This window comes from Pteropus vampyrus, unplaced genomic scaffold (genome assembly GCF_000151845.1).
Source record: "Pteropus vampyrus isolate Shadow unplaced genomic scaffold, Pvam_2.0 Scaffold68, whole genome shotgun sequence".
Taxonomy (NCBI): Eukaryota; Metazoa; Chordata; class Mammalia; order Chiroptera; family Pteropodidae; genus Pteropus; species Pteropus vampyrus.
In genome coordinates, this window is record NW_011888849.1 from 1,814,404 (window position 1) to 1,838,100 (window position 23,697).

Here is a 23,697-nt window from a genome sequence, read left to right on the forward strand (position 1 = left end):
TTGTGACCAAGGCAGCAGCAGGAGGATTCAAAATGAAAATCTGGCAACCCCAGAATTATCTTGACTTTCTTCTTAAATCTCAGAGGGATTTTTAAAAAGCCCCACCCCATCTCACACTCAATGTCTGTCAGACTGCTTTCCCCCCTCCCCCCCCACACACTTAAACCTCAAATCCAAACAGAACATTTCTACACTCTGCAGAAATTCTGGGGCTCCTGCTGAGACCTGAACCACCGAGATGCCAAAAATTTCTTGTGCAGCAGAACTGGAGACAAGAAAATTAGAGAATAAGCAGAAAAACAGTAAACCTTAGAGTAACAAGAAGCAGGCATTTCCAAACATTTCAGTAGATTTTTTACCTCTTTAAAAACGGTGTTGTGTTTTTTTTCCCCTCTGTCTCCTAACAAAATGGAGTAGCTGCAGCTACTGGGAGGCCAGAGAATGATTGTGCAGCTGAGTCCTCCTCCTAACAAATGCCAAGGATTTTCTCCCTCGTGGTTGCTGCTGCTAAATGAAACAATTATCAACGCTAGAAGGCAGTTTGCTAATCAAGAGGGATAAGACTGCTGTTTCTTTTAAAGTGCCCGAATAGGGAAGGGGAAGAAAGGGTCGTGTGCTGTGTCTTTTTAACCTTGCTGAAGGACGCAGCAGTATTTATTGACGTATGCAAATAAATAGGGGAGGGTGGTGCTTGGGAAAAAACAGGAACCAGAATCAGTTTCTCATTGCAGGGTGAACGCTCTGAGTTCCGGTGAAGGGAAAAGAGACGTGGCGAAATTGCTGTCTTTCTGTCTTATAAGCACATCTCTCACTAATACAGAAAAGGAGCCAAGACATCAGAAAGGGTGAAGACGCTCTAACAGTATTTTTAGAGACCTTGCGTGAGCCCCCCCACCACAGCCCGACCTGTTCTTCTAAATGGGAGATTATGGATTTGCATTGCAATTGGCTAGTAGCGGTGGCACTGGATTTTCGCAAGTAAAACACCCGCCCGCTTCAGCAAGGGGCATTAACGATCACATTGACAATAACGCATCTCTCTTTTTTTCCGTTTCAGCTGCGCAAACCATGCAGGATGATTTACTGATGGACAAAAGCAAAACCCAGCCCCAGCCCCAGCAGCAGCGGCAGCAGCAGCAACAGCAGCAGCAGCAGCAGCAGCAGCAGCAGCAGCAGCAGCAGCCGCCCCAGCAGCCCCAGCCCGAGCCCAGCGCAGCCGATGCCCCGTCCACGCCCCTCTCTTCAGAGACCCCCAAGCCGGAGGACAGCAGCGCAGTGCCGGCCCTCATCCCCGCCGCGGCCTCTTCGGTCCCCAACGGCCCCGACAAGATGCAGATGGAATCGCCAATCCTGCCGGGCTTGAGTTTCACCAGCCCCCTTATTAGCCGCCGCCACCTCAGAGCCCCGCGGCGCCGGGTGCGTCGCTGTCGCCGTTCTTCGGCAGCCTCCTGGTCCACGGGCACCACTAACGCGGTGGAGGACAGCTTCTTTCATGGGATCACCCCAGTCAACGGGACCATGCTCTTCCAGAATTTCCCGCATCACGTCAATCCAGTACTTTGGAAGCACCTTCTCCCCGCATGATCGGTCTGGCGCAGACCCAGCACCACCAGCAGCTGCCTGCCGGCCCGCGCCGCAGTCCGCGCAGCCGGAGCAACTCAGCCCCCTCAGGCGCAGCCCCCGCAGCAGCGCAGGTCGCCCGCCAGCCCCAGCCAGGCGCCGTACGCGCAGAGAAGCGCCGCTGCGGCTTACGGCCACCAGCCCATCATGACCAGCAAGCCGTCCTCGTCCTCGGCTGTAGCAGCTGCTGCGGCCGCGGCGGCCGCCTCGTCCGCCTCATCCAGCTGGAATACGCACCAGAGTGTGAACGCCGCCTGGAGCGCGCCGTCCAACCCGTGGGGCGGCCTGCAGGCGGGTCGGGACCCTCGCCGGGCGGTCGGTGTAGGAGTGGGCGTGGGCGTCGGGGTACCTTCACCACTCAACCCCATTTCCCCGCTCAAAAAGCCCTTCTCCAGCAATGTGATCGCACCACCCAAGTTCCCCCGCGCGGCCCCGCTCACCTCCAAGTCTTGGATGGAGGATAACGCTTTCCGGACCGATAATGGTAACAATCTGTTGCCATTTCAGGTAATGCTCTAGTGCACCTGCACTAGTCTTCCTTTTACCCCGCTTTCTTTGCCCCTTCCCTGCCTTTTAAACGTCGACTGATTTCTTTTAATTCTTTAAAACAGGCAGCTATGTCCGACTCCCTTGCCCCCTCCCAAAGCCTCCAGTTCACTGGGGCTGTTCCAGTACCCTGCACCAGGGTAGGAGAACATTGTGACTGCTTGAGGATTCGTATTTTTGCACCTGACACGGTGCAAAAGGGGCATTTTTCTTTTAGTTTATTTTTCCCTTAACCGTGCTTTTGGCTCTTGTTTTGACCTTCTTTGACAAGCAAAGCTGCAAGTGTGTGGCAGGGTGCCAGGCATAGTTCCACGATGAGGAGGCTGAGATTCCTGTCATTTTAGGTAGCTGCACATTTCAGGTTATGCAATTCTGGGCTCAGGGCGCCGCCTGAAAGCCGTCCACTCCTAAACCACCCTGGCCCTACTCTTGTAGAGGTTAACAGCCCTTGAGTGGTGCTATTTCAGACAGTTGCACACGCTCAATTAAACTAATGTGAACACATGTGTTTACATCTCACTAAGGTGCTGGCATCATTAATAGCAATCAGCATATTGCCCCTGCCGGGAAAATTATGAGTGTGAGATTCCAATAACTACCAGAACTCTATCAGGGACTGAGGTGGAAGAGTGAAAATTCTAGGAGTAAAGCTTCCTCTGTTACCTAGAAGGACTTAGAAATTGTTTTTTTTCCAGAGGAAAGAGACAATAGGACACGACCTTCAGAGCCATATTGCAATGGAGTCTATTTGCTAGCTAGCACTGAAATATTTAAAGCTGCAGTGTCCTTCAGTTGGGTTATTTAAGAAGACAATGCAGATCAATTACACCATTTGAAACTGGGCAAAGCGAAAGTCTTGCAACTTTAATGAAAAATGAGCCTTGTGTCTTGGTGTTAAATGCCAGAGCAAAACCCAGGAAGTGCCCCAGACAAAAAGGTTGAATGGAGTGTCCTTATTCTGTTCTTGCTTTCTGATCGGGCCCACAGCCACATCAGTTGACAGTGTCCTGAACATCTTGAGTTGAAAAGGAGTGATGAGGGTGAGTGTTCACTGGGGGCTTTTGTTTTTGGGCAAACATTTATCTTTCACTTATAAATTGATTTGGCCCTAAGCTTCTAGGCTTAGTTAAAAAATAAAGGAAGGAGAGAGGAGGGCTTTGGATAAGACCTGATTTGCTTGGTCAAGGAAATGAAACAAATCCCTTGAGGATTGCTGAAAAATTGCAGAACTGACATTTGACACAGGTAGTTTGAAACATCAGGTGTAAAGAGACTTTATTTTAGGTCTCTTTACATTTCACATATGATGTTTGGTTGGCTCCCATCCCTGAAGGAGGAGATAGGGTTATTGAGAAGCACATGATTCTCTAGGCTAGAGCAAAGATTTTAAATCTTGATAGTTTAAGGGGGTCCATTAAACCTATAAATTGTGTGTATGAGAGTTTTTAATGAGTGAGAATTTTACCACGTTTTCATAGGGTCCTTTAGGAATGGAAGATTTTCATATTAATTTCTATTTCTTCTCATTCGAAAGTTTAATAAAACTAAGAGATAGAGATTTAGGGTTTAGGGTTTGAGAGCTGATGATGTAGACATTGGTTATCTTTTTCTAGGACTTGAATCTGAATACAACCAGCTTTTGATTAATTATCTTCAGAAATGGAGATTGGGGAGAGATTAAGTCCATAAAAATTTCCCAAAACTGATATTGGCAACTAGTGTGGGATTGCCAATTGTTTCTTAGCAAACCATTTACCAGCAATGCTAAAGAGAGCCGGATGGACTGGATTGAGTTTGGTCTTTTGTCTTTTCATCCCTGATGCTATTGACTATTGAGTAGGCAAAGATGGTGAAAAGATCTGTAAGAGAAGAGATTTGATTAAAAATTGAGCTTTATATATTTCACCATAGAAAGAATCACATGGACTTTGTCTCATTTCTTTTTCTTGCTTAAAATGGAGCTTCAGTGTTTTGAAGCAATATTAGAACCAGAGTAGAAGTGACTTGGTTATGTTTTGGCTCGGAATATTATCAGACTTGGTTTGTGTTTAAAAAACAAAACACCTTCAGTCTTGTGTACAGAATTTTACATGTTTGTGCATTTATTTAAATCATTTTTCTACAAAAGAGAGAAAATAAGTAGACCTAATGACTTTTTAAAAAATTTGTTTCTTTTGACAAATAGGATTTTTTCTTTAAACTGAAGTTTTTTTCATACCAACTTTGTTCACAGACTCTTAGCTAAAAGGGGCTTTCAACAGTGATCTACTCTAATATATCTTAATATTAAAAAAAAAAAAATCCATCCTCCTCCAGGCTCCCTAGGGCTGCGTCACTCTCTTTTGCCAACCAAAACAATAGATTTTTTGGAGCTTTGCTTCTGTGGTTTGTATTGTAAAAGCAATAACTGTTTTTGAAGGTGGTTTTTCAAATTACACATGCTTCCTTACCCACTTCTCTCAATTCTAACAAAGTTGATTGGTTTCCTTGGGTTGCAGTGGCTGCTTCCTTAGGTATTACTTGTATCTAAAAGCCACTTGATTTCTATAAATAAGGAAACTGAGGTCCTGAGAGGTAGAGCGACATAACTTAGGTCCTAGAGCTTTGGCTTATTTTGTTGATGTGTGTTCTTAACTTTCCTGTAGCATTAGTGCTCTGAGATAGAATTCATTTTAAGTAAGGTTCTCTTTGGACTGCATTCAAAGAGACTTAGTTATGGAACTGTCTAGTGAGGTTCTCTATCTGGCCAATGCCTCTTAGTGAAGTACCTCCCACCAACAGAGCTCAATAACTTTGAGGCACTCCACCTGGGGAATTATACATATACGTCATTCTATATTTATATAAGACAGAAACGCCTAGGCATGTAAAAGGACTACAGCAGAGATGTTTTCTGTATGTAATGAATTGGGTTTAAACTCCAGAGGAGTTTAGAAGGGGCTTCTGAGAGCACCTATTCCACCACTCTATGCTGCTCATTTTCCAGAGGAGGAAATTGAAGTCCCAATATGTGAAATGACTTGCCCAAGTTCAGGTGGGTAGTTGCTGTCAGAAGCAGGCTTTGGAGGCAGATTGCCTAGGTTCACATCTCAACTCTGCCAATTACTGGCTTCATAATCTTGAGCAATTTATGTATACATGTTGACCGTCAATTTCTTCATCTGTAAAATGGGAATAATAATATTCCTTGCTTCATACAAGTCCAAATGAGAAACTGCATATAAAGTGCTTAGAACAGTGTTTGGCCCGTAGTAAAGTATCACAGAAATGTTGGATTACAATTATTGTTATTATAACAATGACCAGAGGCTCTACATGACCTTATTGCAGTATGGATTACTGATTTTTTTCACACAGTACAATCTAAATAACCCCAGACTTCTTCTATGTATTGTCGCTTAGCCTTTTTTTCTGTCTGAAGGGACCCTCTGGTTACTATAACAGTGTGGCAAACCACTATTTACGTATGGGCCAGGCCTTGTGCTGAGCACTTTGCATGTAGTTTCTCACTGGAACTCCTTTGTGGTATAGGACTATTATTATCCTCATTATACTGACAAATTGAGGGTTAGTGCATTTACGTTATTTGCTGAAGCTCATAGCCAATAACTGGCTGAGTTGGGATTTGAACCCAGGCCCTCTGCCCTCCAAGCCAGAATAGACATATAATACCTTGGCTAAGATACTTCTAGGATGTCATTTAACAGTGCAGTGTAGAAGCAGGAGGCTGGGCTGAATCTTTATAATATACCCTGATAATTGTATTTAAAAAAAATTTTGTACTGATAGAAATGTAGGAAGAAAAATATAATGCCTGTACATATACCACTACTTGGATTCAACAGTAGTCAATATTTTCCCCTATTTACTTATTTACTTAATTTACGTAGTTTTGAATATTGTATTTTTGGGAAAATTTTCAAATTATGTTCTGCTTTCTGCCTGCATCTCTGCCTTTATCCCTCCCCTCTTTCCCTACCTCAAATTGAAAGTGACTATATAGATTTTATATTTTCTGGCACAAGTCTAATTAAATGTAATTTAGTGTTAATTTTGTTGGTGAGTTATCTTTAACAGAAGAAGAAATTCCTTACATGAATTCATGGGAATATAAGTTATTTAAAAAATAAATATGCCTATTTATAGTATATTTTGAAGAAACAGTATTTTTCAACTAGTCCATGCTCTTTTTTTAAAAAATATTTTTTCAAGAAGTAATATAAATTTTCTAGCTTATGCTTGCTTTTCAATAAGAATAGTATGACCTAGATTTAAAACTGGAGGCTCTTCTATAGTTAATTTCTTAACTACTGCTCTAATGCAGAACTACTTAAGGTCCACTCAACCCCACAGACTGTTTTAGAATGTATTATGGCGTGTGGTTAATGTGAATTCCAGAAAAACCACATTATCTATATTCTATTTAAAAGACGGGGTGGTTAGGAAATATTAGAAGGTTTTCTGTGCTACTGAAAACATTAACCTAATAATATAAACTGTATACTTCAAAATTGTGTGTTGAAAAGTAGTTAACTTTAAACTCTTTATGACATTGCAGTGAGTTGACACAAAAGTGCTCTCTCAGAAATATAATGTTTTTAGATATCCTCTAAGACACAATTTTCTACTAAATAGCTTTTTCCTTTGGTTGGTCTATTTTTCTGTCTTTCAGGGGCTACATAAGGCTTACTGCTTATCCATTTGGAACTTGTTTTTGCTCAGGTAGTTTTTGTAGAGTTTTGATCTACTAATGTCAAAAGATGATGGCTTTGTTTATTACAATATGAAAAGTTTGATTAAGCCATGTAGATTTTACTGAGGAAAGAGGTGGAAGAAATATTGAGTAGTGGACAGCTGATAAGGAAGGAGGATTGGACACTGGTCGAAGCCTCAGTTCTGTCCTGGTGATTGGGGTCAAGTGATTAATCCAATGATTCTTTTTCCCGGTCTGTAAAAATGGAGAGATAGAACCTATCTTCTGGGTTTGCTGTATGAGAGAATGTGTACAAAGTGTTCAGAAAAATTAGATACAGTTATGGCTTTTAAAATGCCTGCTTAACTACCGGTTAAGTTGTCCCTCAATATCCATAGGGGATTGGTTCCAAGAACCCCTGTGGATGCAAAACTCCACAGATACTCAAGACCTTTCTATAAAATGGCATGGAACAAAGCATACAGTTTGCCCTCCACATCCATGGATTCTGAAAGGCAGATAGAAAATACCATTCTCAATCCTTGGTTGGTTGAATTTGCGGATGTGGAACCTATGGATACAGAGAGTCAACTGTATAGTCAGAGTTAATAGAGGAAATGTTGTGATCAGTAGTCCAGAGTTAAACTGTAGTTCATGGTATCTGGAAGTGTGTCCAGCAGGGATGGAAGAGCAGTGAAAGGCTCTTTGTGTGTTGTAGTGACTGCTTGTCCTAGAAAACGAGTCATGGTGCTCTGAGGGTTAGAGAGTATAGGCTTATGTTATAAGGATGGTATACATTTGTAAATACCTGCTTCTGCTTATGTCTAACTCAACAATGCAAGTTTAAGAATTTTCCTTGCTCTATGAACATTCTCATTGGTGATGGGACAAATGCTTAAATTCTTAATTTCCGGAATGCTACAAGGGTTGATTTGGGTAGTCGTATAGCTACAAAAGTTCTAATGTGAAGTTTCTTATTACTACTACCCTGAAGACCATGCCTGGCTCTCTGTAGGGGTCAGTGTAGTTGTCAGAGATAGAATTCAATATAGAGCCCCTAATTTGGGAGTTAGGATCTTGAGAGTTGAGAAATATAGCCACAGCATCAAAAGTGCTTTCCCAGGGAGATTGCTGTGCTTGCATCAGTACTCATCCTTATAAGGAATTTCCACAGATGGACCTTATATCTTTTTCTGTGGGGTTCTGTTGTGCTTTGGTTCTACTACATTTAGTTTTCATGTCTTTTAGTGTTCTCTACAGGTGCTGGGCATATAAACTTCTTAATGTGAAACCATTCTAATAATTGCATTTTGAGTTAACTTACAATAGAAAGTATCAGTGAATTAAAATAGAACAGTAAATTAACATCTTGGAATCAAGCCTACTTTTCTCTCTCCAGAAGCACTATTATATAATTCTCAGAAATAATAAATATATGATATGAATCCTTGTCAGCAGACTTTAGAGTAGAACAGAAATGGGCACCAAACAGCCTTTATATCATTTGAAGCGATCATAGAATTAATGTACATGAAGGGAAGGAAACATTGTGTACTGATTTTGTATGCATAAGACTGTCATACAGCCAAATATCTTCATTTCTCAAACATTGAAACTGTCCAAAGTCAGGATCAAGTACAAGAGTTAAAAATAATTCCCTATCTTTAGTTAATCAGTACAGTTAATTAAATGGTCATGCTACCAAATGAACCAGCATCTAGAAGTTCATGGGCACCTGACACTTAATAGGTGCTCATTAAATGAATGAATAAACATTTAAACACAAGTTGTTATAGCTTTGCCTTTCTACAATACAGTATATTTAACATTTTGTGACAGATTCTTCATTATAGCATTTCTCTACAAGATATACATAGTATATAGAAACAGGTGAATGTACATAATGTCATCAAGGACATCTTCAGTTTGTAAAAATAGAAAATATTATCTGTGTTCCCAGACTTTATGGCTATCTCACAATTTCTGTGTTGTGACTCTGTATTTGTAAGTTTGGTATGCCAAGAAGTAAGCAGGATTCTTGCTTTGATATAAAAATTTTTGGCAGCCAATAGATGGGAACATGAGCTTACATCTTAGAGTTAAATTTTTCTTTACTTCTTCACTATTAATCAACTCATTCTTATGAGTTAATTTACCTTGTCATGATGATCTGTTTTGCCCATGACTTCCCAAATCAAATTATTAATATTAGAATGAGGGTCAGAATAATTCTGACTATAGCACTTAAAATTATTAAGGAGAGAATTCTTTGGTCTAAGAGGTTGATGAAGGATAGGTTATAGTAGACCCATTCAGCCAGCCATTCATATGAGGAATGTGAGATTGGAAAGCAGAGATGTAAAGGGCAAAAGACTTTCTAAAATATATTATAGGGTTTGGGGACTGATTAGGGATTGAAATACTTCAGAGGAAACATTTTAGTGATCTGACAATCTAACCCCCTACTCAAAGTCCAGGAGACCTAGTTCTTAGGTTTCAGATAAGCAGCAATTAAAAAGGACAAGGAGTAAATGTATCCAGAAGCATCTCTCTTTTGCAATCTGCTGTGGAAAATTTCCTTTCCTCTTTTGAACTAGAGAAGTATAACCTAGATATGCAAGGTATTAAAAATAGTGAAGACTAGTAAAGTTTACGAGATTGTGGGGAAAGGCTGAGAGACGACTTTTGGATCATAAGTCTGTTTTTATGTGTTTGCACTTAATATTCAACTGTTTGCCACACTGTTTTTAAAAACAGTTGTAATCAATTTTAGAATCCCAAGTTCAGATAAATAGTTAAGGATAGCATATGCAGTCTCTTTCTTAACCATATATCTACTGCAGAATTCTCTGATCAAAGGGATGAGATTTACATTGTTAAGTTTCTTTTGGCATCTTCACTCAAGGTCATAATCCATGTAGTTCAGCTTTTGGATTTTGTATTATTTTTGACATCCTTCCCCAAATAGATACAGTTAACAAATACAGGGGACTCTGCCAAGTACTGGCCTTACCCTCTTCACATAAAATTCTTTCTTAATCCTTACATGTTTTTGCAAACTAGGAATTATCATCCTAATTGAGAGTCGGATAATATTACCTGAATAATAAGGTGACAGAGTAGAAATGGAAACTTAGGTATTTTGATTCCATGTCCAGTTCTTCCATTTTACTACATCTGCCTGCTTATTATCGTGTTACTTACCATCTTTCCATATACTTTTGATGTTGCACTCTTTTCCCAGATCTTCCCTGGTTCCCCTCATCCCACATTTTCTTTATACTATTCGTCACTCTCTGAAATGAGCTGGTTTATTTTGTTTTGTTTCCCTGCTAGAAAGTAGGCTCCACAAGAACAAGGATCTTTTTTTTTTTTTAGCTTTTTAAATTTTTAAATTTTTTTATTTTTAAGCGTGGCAACCCTTGATTGACCTCACAGAATACAAGGACCTTGTCAACTTACAATCCCTTATTTTTAAAATTTTTTACGCCTACAGCACCTGGTCTTCCTAGGTGGTCTCCCACCCAAGTACTAACCAGGTCCAACCCTGCTTAGCTTCTGAGATCAGATGGGATTGGGCTTGTTCTGTATGTCTATGGCATGGCTATAAACAAGGATCTTTTCACTGCAGTGTTCTCAGAGGTGACAGTACCTGGGATATTTTAGGCACATGGTAAATATTTTTTGAATGTGTTAATGATTTACATGTACAAATGATTGATTAGGCATTTATTGGTCATTTGCATGTAGCTAGCTATATAAGAATAATTTCTTTTATGAACATTTAACTGTCCTCTACCAGAGGTCAGGCACTAGGGATTAAAGCTGAACTGTAGATATCCTGTCTTCACACAGCTCCTTGACAAACATGAATTAAAATATAGGATGTTAAGGTTTCTAATAGTGTGTAATATGCACAACAATGAGCGTATGTACTTGAATCAGAGGAATGATTAAATGTGTGTGTGTGTGTGTGTGTGTGTGTGTGTGTTGGAGTGGTGGGGGTAAGTCTCTTGGAAAGCTGTCACAGTTTAAAATATTTTCAAAGTTTTTTCTGATTTTAAAATTAATACAAGTTCACTATTTAAAATTTGGGGGAAACATTTTCTCATAATTCTGTTACCCAGAGATAAGTGTTCTTAATGTTTTGGTGCATTTTCTGCCAATTATTTCTCTTGTATGTGTATGTATAATGTATTTTATATGGTTGAGATAATTCTTGGTAACAGTGATATAGCCATATTTTTTATATTTTCATATCATTAAATTTATAAACATTTTTATTATTATATAGTGTTTCATCACAGGAATCTATTATAATTTAACAAATTATTTCTATATTTGGAGGATTTAGGTTGTTTTCAGGTTTTAACTACTAAACACAATGCTGTCATAAACATCTTTGGCCATTTCAAAGCTTTATTTAGAGCTAAATAGGCAGACCAGGGGATGGCAGTAAGGGTTGCAGCAAAGATTTGTTTTAAGCACAGGGAACAGCAAGTACATAGGTAGGAAACAACATGGTGTGCTGAGAGAGCAGAAGATTGAGGGTAGGAATTAGGCAAATGGGAGATAAGGCTTGAGAAGTAGTTAGGGGCTAGATCACAAAGGACATTCCAGCATTCTGTGCCTTCAACTTTGTCCAATAGGGACATTGAAGGATTTTTAAGCTAAGGAAGGTAGCCATTATAAGGCTTTTAAGTTGGTGAGTGAAGTGATCATATCTTGTTTCAGAAAGATTATTCTGGGATATTGTCAGGAACCAAACACAGGCAGGGAAACCATATAACATGTAGGGACCTAAAGTAATTGGGAGGAAGGGACAGAACTGGAAATAAATTAGGAGGCTGAGTGGAAGAACTGGTGATTGCTTGAATGTGGGGAATAAAGGAGAAAGAAGAGTTTAGAATGACTCCCAAGTTTTGGTTTAGGCGGCTAAGGAAAATGATTAAGAGGGGAAAATGCTTAATAATGGCAGATTAGAATTTTCATGACTCATAAAGCAGGTGGTTTTAGAGTAGAGGAACTTCAGGAAGGAAAGCTGTGTGATGGGAATATTTGAGCAAGTGATTTGACATCTCTTATCCCCCTATGCTTTTGTGTGACTTTTAATGTGTGGGAAGGAAAACTTTATTAAGATAGATTACTTTGTGGACTAGTTATTAGAACACTAAATCTGAAAGGAGAAATAACTACCATTCTAAGTCAAGAGCTTTTCCTGATTTTAGCTTGATTTATTTTTTATTGTACCCTGAGAATTGGAGTATATGTTAGCTGATTAGTCATCTTGTTTATGGGTTATAGCCTGACATCGCAAAGAACTATAAGGAATTGCTAATGAGTTAATCATGGGAGAGAATCACAGGCAATAAGAGAAATGAAAGCTGGCATCCTTTATTATTTAAACTGAATAAATGCACTTGAGAGTTTGGTAGATGTTATTAGCCAGTCTAAAATATCATTAATAAGATCTAAGCAAAGTCGAGATTAGACCTTACGGAATTTAGTTCTGGTGTACTAATACAATGCTTAATTTTTTTAATGGGTGTAAACACGTTGAAACGTTTGAAGCTTATGATTCATAGAGCCACAAGGAGATGAACTTTGTGCGTAGAGGAGAGAGGAAATAGGGACAGGCATAAGTACCACCAGAATTATATGTTGTTTTTCCATTTGTCTTACTAAGGAGAGAGGTGGGCTATAACATTCTTTAAATTTCCAAAGGACTCCATAACTCAAAAACAATTAAGAATCATAGGAGTAAAAGCACTGCTACATGGCACCCAATAAACCTTTAAAAGATTTTAAAAACTTAGGTATCTCAAAAAATTTTTCTTTCTCCCTCTTCATAGCTGAGGAAAATTCTGCCTAATTTTAATTTGGGAACTTTCTTAATAAAAGGGACTAACTCCTCTTATATATAGCTTTTTCTAGAGCATTCAAATTACTTTAAATCATACAAATAATTCTTTTGGCATTAATTTCCTTGGTTTACATATATTACATTAAGTCACATAATTACAATAATATTAGCATTAAAAAACTATGCGGACAAACCTACCATCTCTAGATAGGCTTGTAGCTCATCTGGTAGGGCAGAAGTTTATGGATTTATTGGTCACAGATCACAGGCGTTAAGTGTACTATGGGCATTTTTTTTTTTTTTTACAATGATGATGGAACTCATGGGTTAATCTGAAAAATCAATTAAGCAAAAGCTTCAAATATAGTAAATGCTTATATATTTGAATAATTAAATGGACTAGGAAGTTTTGATTCAAGAGAGAAATGTTTCATTTCTGGTATAGAAGGTATAACTTAGGCACTGCTTTTCAGAAATTGCTAATATACAAAATGACTTTCTTCAGAGGAACAATTCCACTTTCCCATTCACTTCTTTGTTATTGCTACTCCCTTAGAAAGTCCATTTCTATTATTGTAACCTAGTGAAGAGATTAGGGAGTAGAATTGGGGTAGAGGTAGAAGTAGGAGGTTTGTGGGATAGAAGGGCAGTTGTCCTAGATCTCAATGACAGATGGCAACTCAAGGAGAGAAGTGCACCAGACCTTAAGATTTTCACATAGAAACAATGTTGGCTACATGAGGTAGGTTCTTTGTTTAGCTTTGTAACCAATTAACTACTTATGGGCTAGTGTCTAACCATCATTTCTTACTTAGTTTCTACTGGTAAAGAGCCATTTGAACAACAGAACATTTTGGAATACAATTTGTTTAAGATGTATGACATCAAGACCTGGTAAGAACAATTGACCAAATTTGCCAGTTCTGAACTCTTTTTCAGCAGCATGTTCTGCATATATCTAAGTTAAAACAGAAAGACCTCATTTTGTTTGGGGTTGTTTTTTAATATGACAGTTTATATTGAAGCTTTAACAGGCACCTCTTTGTCACCATGCTCATTCAAAGAGTAAATATTATCTAGAGGAAAAATAAAAAGCCTTTATTATTTAAATATGTGTAATGACAGTATTAAATGGTTGAATCTGCTTAAAAAATAGTTGACCTTTAAGTTGCAAAAACAATCTAAATACTTTGAACCATTTTATAATACTGATGAAACATTGTTTTGCAACGTTTATCAAATTAAACTATGCTCATTTTAAGCAGAATAAAGGCAGACTAATTGTGTGAATGCTCTAGGCTGTTGCAAAGTAAAACTTTGGTGAATGGAAAATTTTGAACTCTACTTTCAAAGGCATTATAAATTTAGCATTTTAGAAGATTTGGGACTAGGCGGGGAGATTGATTTTATCATATTTTGACCTTGAATTATTCAACATTCTGAAGATATGAGCTTACTGAAGGTAGCAAAATTGTTTAGTTAACATTTTAGAACTTACTGCCTACTTCCTACCTATTTGCCAGTGTAGATGATTCTATTTGACCTATCAACTTTGGTGTGATCTAGCATTGAAATGTTATTTCAGAGTAGCTATTTTAAAGTTGGTGATTCATGCAGGTATAACACAAAATTTTCATTTTAAAATACAATGTGATATTTGATATTCTAATTTAGGACTAGATTCTGTTAAATGTGAAACATAGAGGCTCAAAGGAAACTAGAGCTTAATGTCAAAAAATGCAAGACCTAGAGTGAGGAGGAAAGGAAGAAAATGATAACGAATATATTTCTTCACACTGAGAGATATAATGGAGGACTGAAGCCGACAAGGGAGTTGGAGTGACACATTCTGTTAGAGGGACATAAATAATAGAGAATATATTGAATACTGAGACATCAAAGGACATTGAAAGACAGTGAAGATTTCAACGAAGAGGACAAGGCTAGGTAAAAGGATGCTTCAGCTTTTGTTACAATAATTAAATATTCAAAAAGGCAGCCATTTTATCCTGTCCAGGAAGTTGAGTAATTGCCCATTTTATATTCCAGTTTTATGCAAGCAAGCCAGAGGCAAGAAAGCTGACATCAGAGATTTATATTAAGTTTCTTCTAGAGAATGTTATAAGCAAGTTCAAAACCCAATATTAATCTCCTGTGGCATAATCATAATATTCATGATGCCTCTAAGACACTTCACATTTGTTTTAAACCATCAAAGACAAACCATGTGATCAGCATAATTTGCATTGTGTATATTATTAATGATCCATTCTGATGACCTCTCATAGTAGTGTTGTAAGAAGACAACCTACGTAGAAGAGATCTGTTCTGCAGATCTATGTTATATAGAAAGCTATAGAAACCATCTACGGTGTGCAAAATTCTCATATAGTCTTTATGTATGTTCTATTTATTGTATTATAAATCTATAGAAATTCACATGTATTATAGATGGCAATGCAGTTAACTGGAGTTTGATTTCACTAAGTATTTATAAGGTACATACTGTGTTCTTGGGCATGTGTTAAGTATTGTGGATGACACAAATTATCTTCCTTAGGAACTAAAAATAACATGTAATAGGGCATTATATGAAAGTAAGTACCAGATTGTGTAATGTGTTAGTTGACATGAATGGTCAAGGAGAGGCAAGAATAATTTGGCCTAGAATGGGTAGGAAAAAAGTGAAAGAGAGGGTCCCTGTAGCTTCATATTGAGGGATAGGATTTGGCTAGGTAAAATGGGAATCCAAAATAAGGAAAGAAAAATGAGTGGTAAGTAGGATTATTGAACAGACCCTCCCTGGCTAGAGCAAGGGACTTTTAGGTCTTACTGGGGATAAGGATAGATTGGTTGTTTCTTAGGATTAAAAAAATAATTTTTTTTTATTACTAGATTCCACTTCATTTTAAAAAAAGCATTTAAGATGCCTTTGTACATACTATACTGCAAGAGAACATAGATTAGAAGTATGTGAGAAAAATGAAATGTAAAATAAGAGGATGCAAAATGGTGTCCAGAATTCGACTAATACTGACGATGCTTATTGTGATAGTGACAGTCTTGAATATCTGGTTTAGGAATGTGGACTCTTCTACAGACAGTGGGAACCCTGAACGACTAAGATTAGAGCAGTGACACAGTAAAAAATATATATGTTTCGAAAGACCAGACTTGTGGATTGGAGAAGTGTGTGCGCCTCCCACAGTGCAGCCTGGTGGCAGGAGGCTGGTGAGAAGGCATGATAGTTATCTTAGGTTTAGCACAAATCTAGGAAGGTATAACTTTAAGAAACCTTACAAAAGAAAGTATGTCAGGAGTCCTGACTGATGGAGTAGAGGATACGAAGGATAATTGCATAATTGTTTAGAGCTGTTACGCTTAAAACAGTATCTACTTTTAGGCTTTTTTCTCCATCTTTCTTTCTCTCCATGGCTTTGCCCCAGCTTACACTTGCTGACACTATGTTTCTCACACCATTCTCCATGGAAGTTCCTATCCATTATAAGGTTTGAGGGAGAAGAGAGGAGGATGGTCTTTCCTGATTCTCTCTTTAGCACTTCCAGTCCATCAAACTGCTGCCTTCTCTCCGAATTTTATCATTTGGAGCTCTAGAAGTCAAAATTGTTACCTGTTCTCATTCTTACACACTGCTAAAGATATTTCTGATTCTTGAATCCCTGTCCCCATAATAGGTGAGCGGCTACAAGTAAAAATGAGCAGCAGACATGCACTAAAAGTGGGGGAGGTAAGGTTAGGCCCTGGGAGTGAATGAGAGCATCTCTTTATGCTATAGTGTTCCCTTAATAACCACTATTGCTCTTCTTCCATAGAATTCACCAGAGGGTCATCTTATCTATTCAACAATTTATGTTGTCTCACCATGGATAGTATATTTGCAGGTAGGCTGTTCCTACCTGCAAATATACTATCCATGGTGAGACAACATAAATTGTTGAATAGATAAGAAGTAATTTTTTGCATTAAAAGACATACCCACATCATCTCTCTTTTAAGGATATACACAAACATGTACATGCACCGTGTATATAGTCTGAGCATGAGATATTTTGAGTGAACTATGTCATTGTGAAGCGATATTAAAAGTTAAAATTCTCTTTGATTTTGGAATACTGTTTTGTCAGTAATCATTCATAATCATATTCTGACTTTGAGTTTTCATTGATGGTGGACAAAGACTTAATTTAGAATGCTGAAAATCAAAATAAAGCTGCCAAAGTTGCAAAATTGATTGTCATCATATTGGTAAATCAAGTAGATGTGTTACTGTTTAGATGTTGCCGCAGTGATTTTTGTCATCAATATATAGTTCCCAAGTGAGGAAAGTTTTTATTCTGATATTCTATAGTTAGGTTGCCATAGGATTTGGAGAATATCTGATGTCTATGTTTATTAAAAAAATCTTTTACTGATGTGAAGAACACTGGGAAAGTTGAAGGAATTGGTTAAAATAAGCTTGGGTGAAATGGGTCACTACTTTGGAGTAAGCGAAAATATTTTTGTGTTGTTTGAGATTAATGTGTGTGCAATGGTGAAAAGTTGAGAATTGAATCATATGTTTAGTGATTTAGGGATAAATTTAGCTTTTCATAAATATGGCCTATTTAAGTTGCTGTAATTCTGGAGTTTAAGTGTGGCCATTGATTGGAATAAAAATGGCAGGGTGTAATTTACTCTGTAATGGGGAAGCTTGGTGGACTTCAGCTAATGTGCCACATTATAATCAACTCTAGACTAGGGGGTTTACCCTGGCTGTTGGGCTTTAAAATGGTGTTCCTGAAACAAAAGTAGTAGAAATGGTCACAATTGTTTTGTGTGTCCCCTAAAACCTTACCCGGTGCTACTTTAAAGACCCAGTCAGGAGTTAGATACCAAATCATGAAAATAGTAAGGGTTCTACAAAGTCTGAAAATTTAGATGTTTTTTTAGTCTGTTTATAAGACTAAGAAACCTCAATGACACTGATATATTATTCCTCTTGTTTCTAACTTAATGTTATCTTCTCCTACTCTGTCATAGAAGGAACCTTAGGGCCCACATGATTAGCTCTTTCACTCTTCCAAAATAAGGCAGACTGCTACAAGTATGGATTTAAATTTAGATGATTTAAACCACTAGACAGAACAATTTATATATAATTACTTTTTTCTAACTGTTTCTCTTTGTTGTGCATCCTTAACACAACTTAACTTCATTGTATAACTCTAATTCATTGACTTTGTCAAAGTGCTATATGAAGACCCCTGTTGGGAAACCCGTTAATTGTACAAAGCTGGGTTTCCTAAACTTTCTGGGTAACCACCACCTTAACAGTTTCAGAAGGGTCTTAGAAGAGGGGTGGGTGGGGAGTTGGAGTACTTAGAGTTTTGAAGGCTGAGCTTAGTCACATAGGATGGTTTTAGGGTAGAAATTACTAAGCACAGTTGGGCAAGGATTGGTCAAATTTGTAAACTGGTCTAGTTGCTGGAATAGTCAGTGGTCTTAATTTTGGAACACAGGAATTCAAGCTGAATTATTGTTAAATCAGTTTGTAGCAGCACTGCCCAATAGAAGTGGACTGCAAGACACAGGATAATTACAAAATTTCTAGTAGCACATTGAAAAAGTAAAAAGAAACAGGTGAAATTAATTTTAATATATTGTATTTAACCTGCTATATGTAAAATATTTCAACATGTTATCAATATAAAAATTATTGAGATATTTTCTTTTACAGGCTTTTTTTGTACTAGGTCTTTGAAATTCAGTATGTATCTTATACCTACAACACATCTCAATTCATTTCAGCAACATTTTACTTGCTCTGTATCTATATCTATATCTCCTTTTAGGCAATAAATGTTTCCACAACATTTTGGAAATAAAATTAATGTTTGTCAATTGAATCAATTTAAGAACTTTACAAATAGCTATACCTTAGAAGCAGACCTTACTTTAATTACTTTTCATAAGCAAATTATTACATCAAGTTTTTCACTTAAGAATACTTTCCCAAATATAGGGTTTGACATAGAAATTGAAGTAAAAAAAGAAAAAGATGTGTTTTTTTTTTTTTTCCCAGTCTTTTAATAAGTATGGGAGAGAGATTTAAAATTATAGACTGAAGAAACACTTTAGAATTATTCATGTTTTTGCTTTCCCTTGTTCCTGGGAGTTCAGCTTAACACATAAGAAACAATAATATAAGAAGGTACATTTCTCTTTCACACACCTGCACCCACACCAGTAAGAGTAGAAATATAATTGTTAGATAGTAACAGAAATGAGAATTGTCAACTAGGAATGATTCTCAACCTAGAGGCAGAAGAGCATAATGAAGGCTCTGATTGCCTGGGTTTGACTCCTGTCTCAGATACTTTTCGTATAATATCTTTGAGCCTTACCTTTCTCATTTGTAAGATGGGATAATAATAACTAATTCCATAGGCTTTTGTGAGGAAGAAATGAGATAAAACATGTAAAGTGCTTAAAACAGTACTGGACACATAGCCAATATTGATCAGTTCTGCTGTTAATTTAATTCCAAGAGTTTTTGATAGCCGTGTTGTTGGTTTAATAAGAGGAGAAAGGTTCTGGGATATGTTAAAGTGGATAGGGTATGCTAAGAAGTCTCAAAAGAATACCTTAATGAGGTTCAGATGAGCAAGGATGTGTGTGAAATGCTTTATGAGATGTAAAGTATCCTATAAATAACAAATAATATGAGGAAATTAGATTATTTGTAGCCTTAGTATGCTGGAAAGTGAATATTTACAGATCTAGCTCAACAGATAATGGTAATATTTCCCTCCAGATCCTCAAAGTTAAATACCAGGGAAAAGATTTAAGGCCACAAAAAAATCTTGAAAATAAAGTTGGACTCTTTCGTAGTGGAATAATATTCTGAAATTGTATGCATTCGTACACAGATTAATCTGATGCTGTCCTAGAGAAAGGGTTTGCTGAACTACATCCTTAGTGTTATTAGTATTTACAATCAGGTCTTATCTATTTATAGCCTATAGCCTATATATCCTTTGAAGAATTTCTTATTGGGTCCTTCCAAATTTCTTGAGGAAGCTGAGCCTCAATGTCTGTGCAGGCCTCTCTGGCCTTCCTTTCCTGGAAGCCTTTTTGATCTCTCCATTTGTGCATCCATAATTCTAATCACATAGCTCTGTCATTGCATTTACCTCATTCTGTAGTAATCATCTATAAACTAGACAGCTGGCTTCTTGTGGACAGAGACTATGCCTCACTTAACTTTTTAATCTTTAATGGTCTGGCATATTAAAGTTCCCCCCAAAATATATGCAGAATAAGTGAAGAAAGAGTAAAAACAGCCTTCAGCACACTTGGCGAAATTTTTTTTTAGCACTAGCATTTGAAAGTAATAAAGAAAGCTGTTCTTCTAAAAAATACTTGTGATGTAGACATTTTGGAAAATCTGACTGAACTTCTCTTAATCTAAATTATTACATTTTATTTTACTTTATGAGCTCTAACGTACCTTAAAGTAGCATTACTAGAATGATACACACTTCATTTTAAAGGAAAACTTTTTAACCTTCCAAATACCAAATATTTTACTAATTGTAGGTGCTTTGCATTTTAGACACATTAACATGTTCATCTTAGATGTAGTAACATTTAAATGGAAGATTAGGTTAAGGATTTATAAATTCATGAACATCTTTTCTTCCTGGAATGCTTACATAACAAATAATTTGTGTGTGGTTAGCCTTGTTCAAGGACACCTGATTTGTATTAAGAACTCAATTTAATATTTAGTTTCCTCATCTGTAAAATAGAGATTGTAATACCTACCTCATAGGACAGTTGTAAATATTAAATAAAATAATTCAAGAAAAGTACTCAGCACAGTGTCTGTGACATATTAATCAATTATATGGTAGCTATGACTTAATAAATTCTACAAGGCTTGTTGTGGAAAGCAGTATGCACATCCATTGCCCTCTCTCCGGAGGCAGATTGGTAGTTATTTTTATAAACTAGCATTGTCTTATGTCAGAGATGGGTTGAGCATAAGGGGGTTAGGGAGTAAGCCTGTTCCAATTTAAAAATAATAAAGCTTTACAAATGGTTAACGTAGTTTGGGCTTTTGACCATATAATCCTATTATATTTGTTTAGTTACTTAATCTGTTTTTATTATTGGTCTCATCTGGAATCAGAATTGTACAATAAACTTGAGATGCAGGTTTTGTTGTTTTGTTTTGGTTTGTTTGTTTTCCCTTCTCTTTTTATTAGAAGAGACGGGTTAAGAAACTGGCGGGGGTTGGGGGGAGTGGAAGAAACCGAGGGAAAAAATAATGTGCTCCTTTTCCTCTGGTCCCTGTCCATCAACTTGGAGTGATTTTTTTTTTTTTTTTTGGCATTTACCAGGTTCTCTGTTTAGTAATAAACACATGTGCACATTGGTAACCTCTCCAGTGGTGGCCAGGGAGTGACAGTGAAGAGCTGTAGTCCATAGCTGTTAATCTGTGTATATACTGGGCATGGAATCATCTGTTGGTTTCTGAAAGGGGGAAGAGCCCAAGACAGCTGCTAGTCGAAATTGGCTGTGTTTCTTTATTGCTCTTATCGCCATGGGACTATTTGCATAAAAGCAGCTGTGTTTTGTTGTTCAGTTTTCAAATACAAGAGGATAACAGGGGGCCACAGCAGAAGCGTTCACGTCGCGGCCCCTGTCAGATTCTGGTGAATCTGCGAATTCTGCTGTGTATCTCCTCACCTAACCATTCAAGTCAAGCAATAATTGCAATGAACAGAGCAGGGCAGACTTTGGTATTTATGGATATAAGTATCTTTCATGCTTTAATAATGCTTCTACATAGATGCTGGAGCATATCATTCTTAAAATGTGCCCTGGTTATAAATGGGATGGGCTGGTCTCTAAAGGACACAGTATATCACTCTAATACAGGAATCTCTGGGATACAAAAACAAAAACAAAACAAAACAAAAAAACTCATCAGAAACACTGGGAGGTATGAGGAGATGCTGTTTGTGGGTAATATGGCTAATAACTGCTTATAACTCTTTAGAGGAGCATTGAAGACATCCTTAGACATGTAAGTGACACTTATTGTGGCGATCAATGGCATTAGTTATTTGACTGGCAGTAAGGTTGTCTCTCAAGCTTTATTACTGTCTGGTTTAGGTTTAATTAACCTGGGTCCTTTAGTGGCTCCTGAATGGAACAGCTACACTCAAGATTTTGCCTCCCTTCAGTCATAGCTCAAGAAAGTTATTAGGTCTTACTTCCTAATAACTTGGACATAAATGAATGATTTGCAGGTAGTGTCATAGTTCTTGTTAAAACCTTAAAGAGCATTTTTTAAAGCTTTATTGCAATATAATTTACATGCTATGAAGTTCATTCACCCTTTTAAAGTATATAATGAAGTTACTTTTCATGTATTTACAAAGTTAGGTATCAGTCATCACTAATTCTAGAACATTTTTATCACCCCAAAAAGAAACCCCATACCTATTAGCAGTCAATCTCTATTTCCCTCATGACTCCCCCAACCCTAAGCAATGACCAATCTATTTTTTGTCTCTATGGATAATTTGCCTATTGTGGAGATTTCATATAAGTGGAATTATACAGGTGATCCTTTGTGACTCGCTTTTTTCACTTTCATAATGTTTTCAAGATTCATTCATGTTATAACACATATCAGTACTCATTTCTTTTTAATGCTGAATAATATTCTATTATATGGATGTACCATAATTTGTTTATCCATTCAACAGTTTATGGGCATTTGAGTAGTTTCCAGTTTTTAGAAATTAAGAATAAAGTTGTTTTATAAAGTAGTTATAAACATTTGTACAGGTTTTTGTGTGGATATGTGTTTTTATTTATCTTGAGAGAATACTTAGGAATGGGGTTGCTAGGTTATATGGCTAAGTGTATGTTTATAAGTAATTCCCAAATTCTTTTTCCAAAGTGGCTGTACCATTTTGCATTTCCACCAGCAATTTGTGAGAGTTCTGGTTGTTCTATATTCTAATCAGCATTTGGAAAGGAATCGTCAGGTTTTTTTTTTCCTTTCCTTTCTTTTCCTTTTCGTTCGTTTTCTTGCTTCCTTCCTTCCTTTCTTTGTTTCTTTTTTTTTTTTTTTTTTGCTGTTCTAATAGGTATGCAATTCTTTGTTAGTTTTAAATGAAAATATTGTAATATGAAGCCGTCAGAAGGACAATTTAAATGCAAAGCAGGCATTTACTGAAGGCTTATTATATGCCAGATCCTCTGCTATATGATGGGAATATGGTGACGGAAGACATATCTCTGCTCCCATGGACCCGACAGTTTATTGAGGATGACAAGCATGTAAAGAAGTAATTACAATAGACTGAGTCATTGCCAGTTAACCGGAGTTAAAATATTGGGGTGGAGGAGAGTCCAACTATACCTAGAAATAGTCAGTTTTGTGGAAGGATCTTTACAGTTCTGATAAGTTAAAAAGAAAACAATATGAGGAGCTACATGTACCTTTGCATAATGTTCTAAGATAGGTTTTGGTTGTCAAGGTCAAGCTGTCCCTACATTATGCCTAATAAATCAATGCCGAATAAGCTGCTTGGAATAATATTCTGCTGGCTAACCACCTAGTGATTTGGGGCAATACCAACTAGTTTCATATGCATGATAACCAGGGAAAGGGACAACTTTAATTTTTGTAGTTTCTTGAAGTCTGCTCTTTTGACAGTTGTAGTTACTTCTTTTCCTTTCTGCATCCTTCCCAGGTCTGGCTCAGACCTAGGTCTGACTTTCTGCCTTTTACTTAGCATAATGCTAAACTGTATAATCATTGTTTTTTTAAAGTGCATTTGTATTCAGCTCTAAACTGTTTACCATAGTCAGATACAAAATAGTCATTTGTATTTTTTGTCCAATTGACCCATTCAGCCTTTGTCTGGCTAGATCTGGCCTCATTGTGTAG

At 37.3% G+C, this 23,697-nt stretch overlaps 1 protein-coding gene across 1 annotated transcript in view; it reads left to right on the plus strand.

Annotated features, from left to right (window-relative positions):
• Window positions 1–23,697, plus strand: part of CPEB3 (cytoplasmic polyadenylation element binding protein 3) — a 172,863-nt gene that overhangs the window by 28,219 nt on the left and 120,947 nt on the right. Inside the window, 6 exon segments of the mRNA XM_023531442.1 lie at window positions 1,058–1,360; window positions 1,363–1,445; window positions 1,447–1,557; window positions 1,559–1,579; window positions 1,581–1,622; window positions 1,624–2,127. Of these exon segments, the coding sequence (XP_023387210.1) occupies window positions 1,069–1,360; window positions 1,363–1,445; window positions 1,447–1,557; window positions 1,559–1,579; window positions 1,581–1,622; window positions 1,624–2,127 (1,053 nt within the window). The 5' untranslated portion in view covers window positions 1,058–1,068.